The sequence below is a fragment of the Macaca fascicularis genome, chromosome 5 (assembly GCF_037993035.2).
Source record: "Macaca fascicularis isolate 582-1 chromosome 5, T2T-MFA8v1.1".
Classification (NCBI taxonomy): domain Eukaryota; kingdom Metazoa; phylum Chordata; class Mammalia; order Primates; family Cercopithecidae; genus Macaca; species Macaca fascicularis.
Window position 1 is genome coordinate 158,672,828 of NC_088379.1, and position 15,877 is coordinate 158,688,704.

The following is a 15,877-nucleotide window of genomic DNA, read 5'->3' on the forward strand; positions in this document are numbered from 1 at the left end:
ATGAGAGAGGCAGCCTTGAAGGTCACTGAAATGCCTTCAGGGTCATTTTCCTGTTGTCCTGATTACTTGCACCTGGCTTCCTTCTGGCTGTGTTAATCCCCTTTATCAAAGGGTCACTTGGCTGCACCCTTGCAAACCTTTTTATTCTTTACGTAGCCAGGCTGTGAGTTTTGCAAATTTTATATTGCTTCTCTTTTACTTATAAATTCCATCTTTAAATCATTTATCTCTTCTTTCATTTTACTATATGCAGTTAAAAGAAGCCATGCAGGTCCTTCAATATATTGCTTAGAAATTTCTTTCACCAGCTATCCTGGTTCATTGCTCTTAAATCTGCCTTCCATCAAGCCCTCCAGCATGGACACAGTTAAGCCAAGTTCTTTCTGACTTTATAATGAGGATGGCCATTACTTCAGTTTCCGATACCTTGTTCCTCATTTCTGTCTGAGACCTCAGGAGAATGGCTTTTACTGTTCATATTTTCACTAATATTCTGACAATGACCACTTAAGTAATCTCTGAAAAGTTTCAGCCTTTCTCTATAGTTCTTTTCTTCCTCTGAGCCCTAACCAGACTCGTCTTTCATACTCCATTGTTACAGCAAGACCAGCTGTTTCTAGCTTGTTCCTTCAAACTCTTCCAGCTTCTGCCCAATTACACAGTTCCAAAGCTGCTTCCCCATTTTCAGGCATTTGTTATAGTAACAGACCCACTTCTTGGTACCAATTTTCTTTCTTAGTCTGTTTTGTGCTGCTATAACAGAATACTACAGACTGGGTAATTTATAATAAACAACAATGTATTGCCTCATGGTCTGGAGGCTGGAAAGTACAAGACAGAGGGGTTTGCATCTTTCAAGGGCCTTCTTGCTGTGTCATCTCATGGCAGAAGGTAAGAGGGCAGGACAGAATGAGAGAGAAAATGGGCCCACATTCATATTTTTATAATAAACCCACTCCCACAAAATTAATGGCATTAATCTATTCACAAGGGCAGAGCCCTTATGGCCAAATCACCTCTTATTAGGCCCCACCTCCCAGCCCTGTTGCATTGGGGATTACATCTCCAACACAAGAACTTTGGGGGATACCTTCAAACCATAGCAGACAGCCTAAACCATTTCTTTTGGCTATTCCTAATCCTTCTTTTCCTGGACTATTGGCAGAAGTTGTTCATGCATGAAAGGAAAACTGGTTTACTTAAACCAGGATTTCTCAGTCTTGGCAACATTGACATTTTAGGCTAGAAAATTTTTGTTGTAGGGAGCTGTTCTGCATTGGAGGATGTTTACCAGCATCCCTGGCCTCTATCCACCAGGTGCCAGTAGCAACTCCCCTCCCCATCTACACCCTCCACAAGTCTTGACAGTCAAAAATGTTTCCAGACATTGCCAAATGTCTCCTGGTAGTGAAATTGCAGCTGGTTGAGAACCACTGACTTAAACCAAGGCAGTTCCTTCAAAGTGGTAACCAAGGGAGAATGTGTCCTAGAAAAAAATAGTCAAGCTGATACAAGCTGGAGCAGGCTCCCAGCAGCTACAGGGGTGACTCACATTGTAGGATCGACCATGCCTCTGTCTCCACTGAACCAGCACTATCTGGGCAATGACCAGAATGCAGAGGAAGATCAAGATCATTTCCACGTGCATGGATTCGTGGCCCCGGTGCATGTTGTACATCCTCTCCTGCTGCAGGCTGGAACCGGCAAATGAGGTCATCTGATAAAGCCCTCAACCTTGTGCATTTAGCCAAAAAAAAAAAAAAAAAAAAAAAAACAAAAAAAAACCCAACAAAACAACAACAACAACAACAAACAAAAACAAAACAAAACAAAAAAATGTGTTTGGCTCACAAAAAGCAACAGGGGGTTTCAAAGGTAAGGGTTGGTAAGTTTTGATTGTAAAGTTTTTCTTGGTTTCTTCCCTTTCCCTAGATCTGGAGAAGGAGCAGCTGGGAGGAGAAGCCTGACTCTCTTAGTAAAACTAGTTCCTTTGCTTTCCCATGTGGCTGGCCTCAGCCTTGTCTTTTAAGTTAAGTGATGGGGCTAAAAAAACTAATGAGCCCCAGGAAGACCTGGGTTCCAGTGTCTGATCTGCCACTTCATTGCCTCACAACCTTGGGGAAGTCATTTATCCTCTCTGAGCCTCAGTTTCCTCATTTGCAAATTTCAAATAACCATCCTTCTGTAACTGACAAGGTTGTTGTAAGACTATAAAGCACATGTTATTGTATTTGTATCTACATGAGGAATAATTATTATTGAGCTGCATCATATGAAATGTCAATTTTTGAAAGTCAAAAACAGTCCAATGTTGGTAATTTTAAATCATTTGCTACTATTCCAAGTAAAAGGATACCCTGCAGATGGTGCTTATGCCAGAGGAGAGAATATTATCCATGGGGCAATGGAAAGCTTTTGAATGAGTTGTATAAATTGTTACAGAACTATTATACAGAGAAAGAATAGGCTTAAGTATTATCTTAGACACGCACAAACATTCCCGTGATGGCTGAACATTACCGTTTTAGTTGGATGCTTAGTTTTGCACAATTGTAGAGAAAATCAACAAAATACTTTGTCACCTGGTTTAACGTTCTGGAGTAGCCTTGATGAGAACCTAGAGCAGTGGTTCTTGACCTTGTCTGTAAGTTAGGAATCACTGGGAAGCTTTAAAAAAAACCTTAACCCCCCATATCCAGATCAATTAGATGACCATTTCTGGGTGTTAGGGGGCTGCACCCTCTCGAAATTCATACACTGATGTCCTGGTCCCCTGTACTTCAACATACCAACCCAAACCTGCCAGCACTTTAATCTTGGACTTCAGCCTCTAGAACTGCGAGAAAATAAATTTCTGATTTTTAAGCCACCTATTCTGTGGTATTTTGTTATGGTATTCCTAGCAAATTAATACAGATTTTCAGGATGGGATGTGACATCAGGAATTTTTCAGGCATCCCATGTGATTTTAAGGGGCAGCCAAGATTGAGAACCATGAGCCTAGAGGAAGAGAAAGAGGCCCAGGGTCAAGATGAGTGAACATGGGGAAAAAGTATGAATGCTGTCAGTTACTTTCTGAATATTGGTTATCATTATCTTTCATCCCTAGTGTGGCACCATCAGTCACAAAATCTCTTAAAGTTTCCACTTACATCTGGTTACAGTATGCAGTTAGCTAGTGTACCACCCAGAAAACACTGCAGGGTAAGTCTGTGCCATGAGATAGTGACCTTTTAAAGGCACTTGATGGGTATGTGGGTTGGGTTCTCTCCCTCTGCCAGCATTTCTACAGCTACTCCAAAGAGCAGTGAATGTTTCAGAAAAGGGTCTCATCCAAATCCCAAGGGTTCCCCCTGCTGGAAAAGGTGTGGAAATCAGCCCACAGAGCCCAGTAAATACTACTGCTGAAGTTCAGTTTCTTTGAGAGGGACTCTCAGAATGTCAGTGCTGGAAGTTACCATAGATGGAATGAATCTCCTTCATTTATCAAATGACGAAGCTGAAATCCATATCAGGTAAGCAACTTGAATAAAATTACATGGCTATTAGTCTCTGTATTGGAAGCTGAGCTCAGGAGACAAGAATGATTTCTAGAAGATCATTTAAACAAACAAACAAACAAACAAAAAACCAAACTTGTTCCCCTGAAGAAATGGGAAGAAAAATGAAAAACTACAAGTGCTTAGTTGTGGTTTATACAGCTCCAAATCTAAAATAGCTTTTTAATATTCTATATAATTAACAGACTTTGAACTTAGGGCATATAGATAAAAGAGTGACTTCATCATCAGTCTAAAATAGCACTTGCCTAGATATAAAATACACTTTATAAGATTATTAATCTATTATATCAGATTAATCTATTATAAAAATGCATCTCAAATTGGTTAGCCTATGTTGAAGTACTTTGAAAAGTATATATTGGTGTACAAATGTAGTAAGTATTTTCTTTTTTGAGTAGGAATGCATCCAAAATTGACTCCTGTAATACAAAAAAGGAGGAGCTTTTCATTCTTATTTCACTTCATGTGGCACTCACAGGGCCCAATGGCCCTACAGTATGTACCAGAACACAGGGGCAATGTGTGTAGGAACAAAACCGGTGTATGTTGTGCCTAAAATAAATAGTAACTTGTGCCTAAAATAATAGTAACTTGACACAGCCATATTTTGAAGGATATATTAATCCAGCTTTGTGTAACTGCATGATCTTTTCCTATGGATCATGCTGTAGAAAACAGATGAAATCCATGTGTTTTGGTCTATAGTATTTGTGTATCCTACCCCATCTTCTCTATCCTGGAAAATTTACAAATAAAATTATGACTTCATTCAATTTCTCAACTGTTAAGATAAAAATCTAATTTTTAGCAAAACAACTCTTAAAAAATACTAATTACTTACTTCCACGCATCTTCTGCAGAAAGCTTTGTATGAGAGATCTGAAAAACACAAAAAGGGCCCTTATCAAAAAACATCTTTGTTTTCTTGGTTTTTCTGTTAAAACCAAGACCATGTTGAAACTCAGACCATGAAAAATAACAGCATCACATAGTATTTGAATAATTTGGAATAAAAGTTCTAGTAAAATAATTTGCTTACAGAACTAAAACAACATGAAACAAACAAACAAAAAAAGAGTAATCAGGTCACTATTAATAAGTATTTGATCCTGTTCCTGGATCAGAGAATCAGATGAGGTTCTGTTTTGGCAAATCAGTCAAAGTTACAGAGAGTGGTCTCCCAACAGGCCATGCTACTCTGGCTTCTAGGATATGAAGTGTGAGTCTGAGCATCCCTAAAAAACATCTGTTTTGCTGATATCTTAAATAATAGCATTGAGTAAATATCTCCAATCTCAGTGAGTAAATATCATTTCCAAGTTCAAAGTTTCAGAGACAGAGCTGACCAGAGGCTCCGCTGATTTGGAGCATTCTTACATTCTCCTGCTAAGAAGGCATCATTACTGACCCCAGGAAACGGAGTAATCTGGGCTTGTTGCCTTACAAATTGAGCTGGAAAGCACAGAGATCATCTCCAGAACTGTGCTTTTTGGATGACCTACAGAGTCCACCTATGGACTACCTTTTCTAGATTATTGCTAACCCACTACATCTGGTCATTTGAAACCTTTAAGGCCAATCATTGGAAAGACATAATCGTATAACTTTGATGGAGAGCACAGAAGAGCAGACAGCCAATGTTTTTGCCCCCAAAGTAGAACTTAGCAGAAAGGGACCTGTGGAACAAAGGAGGAGATTCATGCAGCTTGATTACCTGAGGCTTGCTTCATTCTTGGAACTCAACACTTGAGCCCAGCTGTTGTGACTTCCATTTGAATATTAGGGACCCACCTGGTGGGACCACCTGGGGACAGGGAGCCATTGAGAAGTTGCCAGTATTATCCCCTATGCCATCCCCTTCTTCTTTCCTGGCATCACCCAGAAAGGTCCTGGCATTGTGCAAATACTGCCTAAACGTATACTTTTCTATTTCATCCAAAGCCTTGTTCTCTCTTAAATGTGTGAAAGAAAATCTTAAAAGTACTAGAAGAAAACATGGATAAACATGTTTATAATTCTGCAGTGGAAAAGGCATTTTTAAGTATAATATAGAGCCCAGAAATTATAAAGTTAAAAAAATGACAGATTTTGAGGACATTTAAAATAAAATGCATTATAGTCCTCAATATTTGAAAGACAAATTGAACTGGGGAAAGCATAACATATGTGAGGGGCAAAAAGCTAATAATCATATGTGAAAAGGGCTTTTATAATTTAATCAAAAAGAGACAGATTGTCCAAAAGGGCAAAGTACATGAATGAGAAATTCACGAATTGAGATATACAAATGACCAATTTACGGAAAGGTGTTTAAACTCACTAGTAATAACTGTGTTTAAAAAAAAAAAAGTAAAAATGAGGTCTTTTATTGAAACATGTTAAATAAAAAAAGTGCACTTACCTCCTCTCCCTCCCCAAACACCACTAGAACAATAGCAAAAGGATATAAGCCTCCAAGTCCAAAGAGAATGAGAGAGGAGTCCAGAGCAGCCAATTCTGAAACTACCGGTAGATGGGCCAGCAGAAAGGGACACTGGGACACCATAGGGCAAAAGACACCGAAGCCCACCAGCATGTGGGCAGTGCAGAGCAGAATGTGTGTGCAAATACCCTCAGGAGGGCTGTGGATTGCAGGGTCCTGGGGTGTCTAGAAGTGGGGGATGCAACTGGGATTAGTAAAAGAAGGTTCACCGAAAGTCAATTTAAGGTTTGGAGGCCCCCACACTAGCAGAATACTAGTGGTTAAACCAGAGGCACCGGCAGAGAGGCACCAGGCATGTGGAGGGAGAGCAGAGGACACTGGCAGCCCTCATCTGAGTCTAGAGAGCCCTAGCACCATCCTCCCTGGCAGCATCAACTCTAGATCAGGCTGCAGGGGCCCTGCCCTGCTTTAGAGAACCCCAGACATCTCAAACCCTAAAATGCAAAATAACTGTGTTTTTATCTTTTCTTTTTCTTTTCTGTGTTTTTATCTCTCTCTTTTTTTCTTTTCGAGGTGGAGTCTTGCTTGAGTGCAAGACTAGACTCCAGGCTAGAGTGCAATGGTGTGATCTTAGCTCACTGCAACCTCTGCCTTCTGGGTTCAAGTGATTCTCCTGCCTTAGCCTCTTGAGTAGCTGGGACTATAGGCACCCAACACCATGCCTGGCTAAATCTTTCTATTTTTAGTAGAGACAGGGTTTCACCATGTTGGCCAGGCTGGTCTCGAACTCCTGACCTCAGGTGATCTGCCTGCCTTGGCCTCTCAAAGTGCTGGGATTACAGGCATGAGCCACTGTGCCCGGTGTCTTTTCTGTCTCTTATGAAAATATTTTGAAAGTCTGGTAATTGATTGAGTGAGTAGACCCTAAATGGAAAGAGATGATGTAGGGCTGACACCCCAGGGGACTGGCAGGTTGGGGAGAAGAAAAAGAATAGCCTGTGCTCTGGGAAACTGGAGATAAAGTTTTGAAATTTGGCCATCCCACACCATCTAAGTGGGATCTTGGTTGATGAGGCTCCTCAATTAACTGCAGTGAGGTAGTCTGGGAGCAGCTTGGAACTGCTTGGAAATCCCAAGTCTGAAAAGTGAGGTATGTGGTGGGAGATCCTATCTACCACAGCTTCCTTGGGAGTCAGTGAGGTCAGTCCGCATCCCTGGTTTAGGCACTGTAGTGGGTTGAATTGTGTCCTCCCAAAAGATATAGTTTGAGTTATAACCCCCAGTACTTGTGAATGTGATCTTATTTGGCAATAAGGTATTTGCAGATGTAATTGAGGACCTCAGAATGAGATCATCTGGATTTAGGGCAGGTCCTAAATCCAATGACTAGTGTCCTTACAAGAGAAAGTAGTGGAAGGTTTGACATCCAGCAACACAGAGTAGCAAGGCAGAGTAGATGGCCATGTGAAGACAGAAGCAGGGACTGGAGTGATGCAGCCACAAGCCAGGAACACCTGGAGTCACCAGAGACTGGAAGGGGCAAATAAGAAGTCTCCCCTACAGTCTTTGGAGGGAGCATGACCCTGTTGACACCTAGATTTTGAACTCCTGGCCTCCAGAATTGTGAGATAATACATTTTTTGTTGTTATAGCAGCCCTAGGAAACTAGTACAGGTACATTGAAACTTCCATCTTCCCTGTCCCAGCAGATCCCTGCTACCACTCAAGCCTGCAGCCAGCAGTGCAGGTAGGGAGAATGTGGCTACACGGGCCACAGGTGGACCTGCAGGCAGGGCTGTGAGAGCAGATCAGTTGATAAAACTTAGACATGTGGCATGAGGCCCTCCATTTGTGCTCTTGGCCTAGGCATGTTAGACATGGGCTTGCCCACTTAGCTGGTAGCCAGACATGCCCCTTACACACAGAATGAATCAATCTAAGCCAAGAGAACAGACCTATAGATATGGACAGTCCTTGTTCTCTCTATGAAAAGGCCCAGCCAGGTCACCCTCCACTGAAGACTGCCTGTCAACAAGCTTTCCCTGGTAGCAATAACTTAACAGTGCTGTACTGTCTCACCTTAGATACAAGTGGACAATCAAACATCACAAGACGTTTGAGACAGGAAAGAGTTCTGCACCCATGATGACAAGAACACTGTGCTTTAAAGAATATAGAAAAACAACCGAAAGCTCTTAGAAATTAAAAATAGGAAGACAGAAATAAAAAATCAAATGAAGAATTGAAAATAAATTGAAGAACTCAGAAATAATCAAAGAGATGGAAAACAGAAGAGAAAATATAAGAATATCAGAGAATTGGGCCAGGAAATCTCCTCATGTCCAAAAAAAAAAAGAGTTCTAGAACCAGAGAAGAAGATAACAGATGGCAGGAAGTTTAAAAGCAATTATACAAGAAAATTTCCAAGGACTGAAAGATACCTGTTTTAAAAATGAAATACCCACCTAGTACCCAGCCCGATGGATGAAAAAGACCCATATTTTTGTATATCTACATAAAACAATCTGTAAGCTATAAAATGATAACACAGATTCATATTTACTGACATATAAATATTTTCATGACATATTGTTAACAGAAAAAGCATGCTTCAAAACAGTTGTGTATAATCTGAACCTATTTATGTAAATATAAAGTTACATAAAGAGACATGTGGAATTAAAAAAGCCCAGAAGAATGGCTCCCAAGACATTAACAGGAATGTTCCATGGGTGGTGATACATCCTGGGCATTTACTTTCTTTTTTATACTTCTTTACATTAAGTGTATTCTACATGAACATATGTCACTAAAAAGAACAATACAAAAGTAAGCTTGCCTCTGTCCTCTCTTTTATTCCTTTCCTTGTCTGATCAGTTGCCATGTCCTTTTTTCCTGTTCCAGCACTGTATTTGTATCAATCTCTTATATCTTTCTTTTGGCTAGCTAAATCTGTGTGAGCTCCAGATGTTTCTGAATGCCTCCTACATAGCCCCACTTGGGAATCTCTCTCTCAGATATGTGAATTAACCTGCCCTAAAATGAATATAATTGTTTGCCCCCAAGCTGTTCCCACTTCGTGTCCCCCCCACCCCTTCTCGGTTAACCGCATCCTGTTCTATCTATCCAATTGCTCAAAGCAGAAAAGCCTGGGGCATCATCCCTGCCCCTAACCAACTCTGTACCTCCAACCCACTACTCTCCTGTTGACCCTGCCTATAAATGCCTCACAAACGTGCCCCCGTCTCTCCTCCCCTATGGCTTCTATGCCATTCATTTTGTCATTCATTCAGCAAATATGGAGTGGTGCCTCCCGTGTGCCAGCCACTGGGTTAAGAGCTGGCATTCAAGGGTGAGAAAGACAAAGTACCTGTTCTCATGAATAGGACCTTGTGTTCTAGAGGAAATGATGCACAATAAACAAGCAAACAAAACAACTGCCTAATGAAGTAAATTCTATGAAGAAAATAGAATGTGTGATAGAGAATAACCAACAGGGGGCAAGGGCTGTCACTCCTTAGCTAGGGTGGCTAGGGGAGGATGAGATGGAGGCCAGCATGCAGGGTGTTCCCCTCCTCTGAGGCCCTTGCCTTCACTCTCTTCCCTCTTCAGACAGTAAGAGTGTTCCCATTAAAGGGAGACTGATCCTGTTGTCTTTCTGCCTGAAATCCAACATGGCTCACAAGGCCCTGTATCCCATTTCAGCCTCCCTTCTCTCCACTGCCCCTGCACACACCCTCTGCTCCAGCCAAGCAGAGCTTTTCTGTCCCTGAATGCTCTCCGTCCACTCCCAGCCTCCATGCTGGGTTGCCTCATTTCTGCTCATCCTTGGATCCCACTTACTCCAGGACACCCTTTCAGTGAGGCCCCTCCCAGGATATCTACTCACCTTGAACAATATTACCAGTCTGCATTGTTGATGACTTATTTACTTACCTGAATCTGTAGGGGGCCAGGGCTGGCCTCATCCCCACACTGAATCCCCATGTCTGGCACATGGCACACTCCATGTGTTTGGAGACTGCCACCCCACGCCTGGAATTGGCTCTCATCATCTGTCACCTGAACTGCTGCCTCCAAACTGATTTCCCCACTTTCAACTCTTCCCTCACAAAATCCACCTGTTAGAAAAATCTTTCTAACCCAAGTGGCAAAGCCAGAACAATGAATTCAGAAACTAGTGATGCCCCTGGGCCACATGTGAGTGCCAGGTAGGAATGTTAGGTTTAGAGGGCTGTATTCATTGGTAAGGAATTCATGTCACACGGCAAGGCTGCATGCCTGTGGATGCAGAGGAGGGGCTGTGTGTGGCCTACCCCAAAGCAGAGAGCAGTTTTGGAGAAGTGGTGGGTCCTCTTAGCTCTCAGGAGAGATCTGAGCCTGGAAAGCCAGCCTTACACAAACAGAAGAGGGAACTCCTAAACCCATGCTCTCTGCTCTCTCACACTTCAAATTTAAGGAGTTTCAAACATACCTAACCAGTTGCAGGCTCAAAAGACCCTGGGGGTTGTAGCTGGGGAGGTGGAAGATGGGAATAGGGAGATGGTGTTTGTCCAGTAAGGTACGATGGAGTTAGGGTCTCACATCCTAAGGTTGTATGTTACTGTTCATTTATTCATTCCATATTTATTGAGGCCCTGCCATTTGCTGAGACTGTTCTAGATCCTGGAAATACAGGAGCAAGCGAGGCAGACCACCTGGCTTGTCTGCTGGAGCTTTCATGCTGAAGGAGGTTCTTAGACAATCAAATACACACATAGATGTACTTCGGGTAGTAATAAGCGTGGTGAAGGAAAATAAAATAGTGTGAGGTTCAAACTAAAGGGAAGCTATCAGATAATAGGCTGGCCAGTAACTATCTCTATTTTCCCTTTCTTATCCCCAGCTCTAGTAAAGTCAAGAAACCAGCACTTCTTGAACTTTGATGTGCAGATGAATCACCCTGGGGTCTGGCTAAAATGCAGATTTCGATTCAGTGGGTCTGGCATGAGAACTGAGACTCTGCATTTTTAACAGGCTCCCAGGTAATGCCTTGGCTGCTGGGCCCTGGACTACACTGTCTTGCCATAGGGATTAAGGGAAAAGCTGTGAGTCCCTCCTAGGGCAGCCTCAACAGAGAGGCCATACCTCCTGAGGACAGCAGACTAGGCAGTGATGCCAGCCTTAAGGAAGAGCAAAGATCAGCAGCAAAGCCACCAGTACTAGATCCGCTGGCCCTCCTGGCATGCATTCATCAATTCAGAACCTCCCTTTCGATGATCTGGGTTTGAAACCAGCAAGAAAGTCATGGAGTTTCATGAAAAGTTTCCCCATTTTGTGGTATACAAGTCCCTCCACAGCCTAGCCCACCCTTATTTTTTGCTATAAGCATTCCTGAACCCTAGGTTTCTGCCAGTCAGAGTGGACAGTCCCCTCTCTCTGCCTTTTCCCATGGCCATCCATCCCAACATTAAAAATAATCTCCAAGCCATTTGGTACTGCTGTTCCCTCTATCTAGAATTCTCTGGCCCATGAGGTCAGATCCTGTTCATTCCCCAAAACCCAGCTCGAATGCCACACCCTCACGGGTTGGAGGAGAAGAAGGGCAGTCAGGAGCAAGCCCTTCTCAGAAATCTTACAGCTCTTTGCCTGAACCTATTTTGGGACACTAATCTCTTCCTACCCGCTCTATGAGTGATTTTTGTTGTTGTTTAAGAGTTATTTTTGCCCTTAAGAGTTATTTTTGTCCTCATTTTACGGATGGGATTTGGGTTCCTCCAGGTAAGACCTACCCTCTGCCACCCCCAAACTCTCCTGGTACCTGGATGCAGCCTAAGAAGAATTGTCCTATGAATAAAGAATAAATTAAGATTGGGTTTGCAACTGAGGCCAGCAGGAGCAGAAATGGGCTAGGTTGAGCACCAGGCAAGACAAGCTGACGATCAGGGTACACATCTTGAATCAGAAATCCTGGACACAGACCAGCAGTCTGCGTGGTAACAGGTCCTCCGAGTGATTCTGAAGACACTCGAGTTTGAGAACCAGAAAGGTCTACCCAAGAGCCTGGAGCACACCCCTTCCCCTCCCTAGGTGCTTATGACCTTGACTCTGGGCCCTGGGGGCTTCTGCCGAGGAGGGAGGAGGGCACTGGCGGTCACTAAGGAGGGCAGAATTGTAAGGGGTGAGCCTGGAAGAGAAAGTGCAAGGATGCGAGGAGAGGGATGGAGCGAAGGAAGAGGATCAGAAGGAAGAAAGGAAGGTAGCGGGGACCGCACAGAAGTGGGAGGGAGGGAGTGGAGGAGGGACTGGCACCCCTCGCGGTGGCATCTTCCAGAAGGTCATGTGTCCATCCCCACGTCCTTCCAGGGCTGATTCTCCCCGGTGGGGCCCGGGGTCTTGGAGACCAGTCTGTGCAGCCTGCCTGGCACCAGCGTGAGCCCCGGGACCCCGGCCTGGCGTCCCCCACGCCCGCATCCCCGGCGCCGGTACCTGCTCCTGCTGCGGGGGCGCCTCCAGCACCGACTCTGCCTTCCGCGCGGCCGCCCCCGCGGCCATGCCTGCGCGCCTGTGCCTTCTCCAGCGCACAGCGCCTGCGGGGGAGGGTCCCGCAGAGTCCGCAGAAGTAGGCGCCGCGGGGCCGCGGGAGCCGAGGGTGAGAGCCGGATCTGCGGCGGAGCGGCGGCCCCGCCTGGGCTGTGCGGGGCGGGAGATGGGTGCCTCCCGGCGCGCCCCGCCTCCGCCCCCTGTACGTTGGCCAGCCTCCTCCCCAGCAGCGGCCTCGAGGTCGCCAGCACCCCCGGCTCCTTCAGGACCTCAGGCCTCTCTGTTGGGAAGCTATTCAGCCAGCCATCGCCGCCAGTAAGGCGTCCTGAGCCTACCGGGTGCGTGTGGCGGGAACCAGCGGTTTTGTTACCCGGCGGCAGGACTGGAGGAGGGGTCAGAAGTGGGTAGGGAGCGAGGGGAGTAGAGGAGTGGAGTGAGAAATGGCGCTGGGGAGGGTGGAGGGGGGGGCTGGGGAGGAGGGGAAGAATGGGGAGGACTGTGAGGGGGCCTAAGGGGGAGGGGAGGAGGGAGGGGGAGGGTGGGAGGGGGGGAGGGAGGGGGGGAAGAGAGAGAGAGAGAGAGATTGATTCCTCAGCTCTCTTCCTCAGAGGTGTTTGTTAGGAGGCAGGAGTTCGGATGGCTGTGCAGATACAGACTTTCCTCAGTTATCTGTGCTTCCACCAAAGATGGTGCCGGAGAGAAACTCCAGTTTAGGGAGAGCGCAGACCCTCTTGGCCCCTGTGGTGCTCCAGGTCATGCAGGGCCCCTGGGACGCAAGCATCTTGCCTTTGCCCCTCTACCCCCAGGGTTTCCCCTCCCCCTTTACAGCTTGAGCCTAAGCCTGGCTTCAAGGTTGAGAACAAGCTGGGACTTTTAGGCAAGACTTTAGAAATACCTCTGTGTTGATTTGGGGAAACAGAAAAGAGGAGCACGGAATTAGATCTTGTGTCCTACGAAATATGGCTTACTCCATTCCAGTGTGTGATGGCTCCTATTTGTCAACACCTACAAAGGAGATAAACGGACTAAGATGGACATTTCTCTGCCACTGTGGAACGTAGAGCCTAACAGGGGATAGAGAAAAATAAGCATCTAAGTACAATTATCACGGATGATGCCTTGGTTTTCCAGCCTTAACTGGGCATCAGAATCCCATGGAGGACTGCTGAGTTTGTTAAAACTCAGAGTGCTGGCCAAGCACAGTGGCTGATGCCTTTAATCCCAGCACTTTGGGAAGACAGGGCGGGCGGATTGCTTGAACCCGGGAGTCTGAGACTAGCCTAGGCAACATGGTGAAACCCCATCTCTATAAAATATACAGAAGTGAGCTGGGCGTGCAACACTTGTAGTCCTGTAGTCCCAGCTACTCAGGAGGTTGAGGCTGGAGGATCGCTGGAACCCGGGAGGTTCAGGCTGCGTGAGCTGTGATGGAACCACTGCACTCCCGCCTGGACAACAGAGCGAGACTCTATCAAAAATCAAAACAAAACAAAAACCTTCAGATTGCTGGAGTTGAGCCCTAGAGTTTCTAATATAGTAGGTCTAGGGTGGGGCCTGAGCATTTGTCTTTTGAACAAGTTTTCAGGTGCCGCTGGGGCTGTTGCCTACATCTGAAGACTACCTTGTAGCATGATGAGAATGTGTTGGAAAGAGTGTCTGAGATGGAGAGAATAGGGGATGTGAGAGCCCGGAGGCTGGAGAAGGCATAATGAATTGGAGAAATAGAAATCATGGTTAACACTGATAGAATGCATACCGTGTGCCAGGTGCCGACCTGAGCACTCTACCTGTGTTAGCTCATTCAGTCTTCGTGACAACCCTGTGAGGTGGGCATTGTGACTGTCCCCTTTTTACACAGGAGAACACGGAAGCACAGAGAGGTCCAGAAGTTTGTTCAAATTTTGAAGCTAATAGGTGGGGCAGTGGGAATTTGAACCCAGAGAAAACTGACTTCATGGTCTGGGTTCTTAATCTCTCAAGGAAGTAGCTGTGAAGGTCAGCAAGGGCCGAATCCACCAGATCCACATAAATAATATTAAACAGTTTGGACTGTAGCCTCAGGAGAATGAGAAGCCATTACCGAGTTTTAAGCAAGAAAATGACATTACCAGACTTGCCTTTTGGCTTCAAGAGTGGGGAAGAGGGCTATGACTATGACTCAAGACAGAGGGATCAGCCAGAAAGCTATTGCTGTAGTTTCAGCTCTCAGGATGACAGTGTCCTTGATGGTGAGAGTGAGTGTGTGCAGGGGTGGAGTGGAGGGGAGATGGAGAGATGTGTTTGGGGATGGGAGAACTAGGTAATAGAATCTACTGTACTTGATTCATCTCCAAGCATGGTGCCCAGGCATGTGGCTTGGGCAGTGTAGCATTTGGGCAGACAGCACTGCCATTACTGAGAATGGGAATATTGAAAGAGCAGCAGATTTGGGGACACAAAAATAGTGGGTTCATTTGGACATGTTACATCTCTACCCATCTTGTGGCCTGTGTTCATGTGGCAAGAGCCATTTTTTTTCTCTCCAGCCCAGGATATCCTCACATTCATCTAGATTCTTCCAAGGCAGCAAAATAATGAAGTGAAAATAGTCCATATGGAGATGGATGTTCCCTTTCTATAAAATTCTGACCTGTTATTGTTATATAAGTCTTAGGTCCCTGATTTGAAACTCTCTCTCCTGATTGATTGGCACCAAAAAGACCCACATACTTCACTGGAAACCCATGTACGTTCCTTCTGTCTTCAGCTCTTCCTTCTGTCTTCAGCTCAGCAATCATATCAGAATAAAACTCAAAAAGTGCATTTCTCCCCCGTCAGTAATGATGGCTTTGCTCTAATCTATCCTCCTCTTATACCTGGTTTCTTCTATGATCAAATTGCAGATATTCAGAACGAAGATCTAATTTCCCAGTAAGTTAGGCAATGCTTTCTGGCATAGTTCACTGAACCAAGGTTAATTAATTTGAAATTTTGTTTTCCAAATCAAATGGTTGGCGGCTGACTCTGTCTTCTGTCCTGGAATAGATGAACTGTGTTCTGCTGCTTAACACTAATCTCTTCAGCATTTTAGCTGTAGCCTGTTCATCCTCCTTCATGTCCTGCAATCCAGAGTCCTGAGGTGGTTGTAATGATGCAATGGAAGAAATTAGCTAATGTGGTAAATGTGTTTGAGAAACAAGGTGGGGTCAAGAATCACTAGCCAGTTGATTGTGATATTTGGTGCAGGAATCAACAGACTCAAGGAACAGAATGGGCACATACATTTATGAAAAACTAGTTTTATGAGAGGAGTGGCAAATCAGCAGAAAAAAATTGATTATTTAGTAATCGGTTTATCCATAAGAAAAAAAAATTATATCATACCAACACA

The 15,877-nt window shown here is 44.8% G+C and overlaps 1 protein-coding gene across 12 annotated transcripts in view; it reads right to left on the minus strand.

The window, feature by feature from the left end:
- Window positions 1-12,843, minus strand: part of RNF175 (ring finger protein 175) — a 49,918-nt gene extending 37,075 nt beyond the window's left edge. For 5 of the 12 annotated variants that reach the window (XR_012435180.1, XR_012435181.1, XR_012435179.1 and 2 more), the window contains exons 1-3: window positions 12,454-12,843; window positions 4,405-4,442; window positions 1,553-1,694 (exon numbers count right to left, since the gene is read on the minus strand). Coding sequence is in view for 4 of the 12 variants with exons in the window: in XM_005556109.4 (XP_005556166.3) it covers window positions 1,553-1,694; window positions 4,405-4,442; window positions 12,454-12,519 (246 nt within the window). In the remaining 8 variants the exon portion in view is untranslated. Of the gene's footprint in view, window positions 1-1,552; window positions 1,735-4,404; window positions 4,443-12,453 lie in introns of all 12 variants that reach the window. The other 7 variants (XR_012435184.1, XR_012435183.1, XR_012435182.1 and 4 more) reach the window with 3 other exon arrangements.
- Window positions 12,844-15,877: the final 3,034 nt, after the last annotated feature.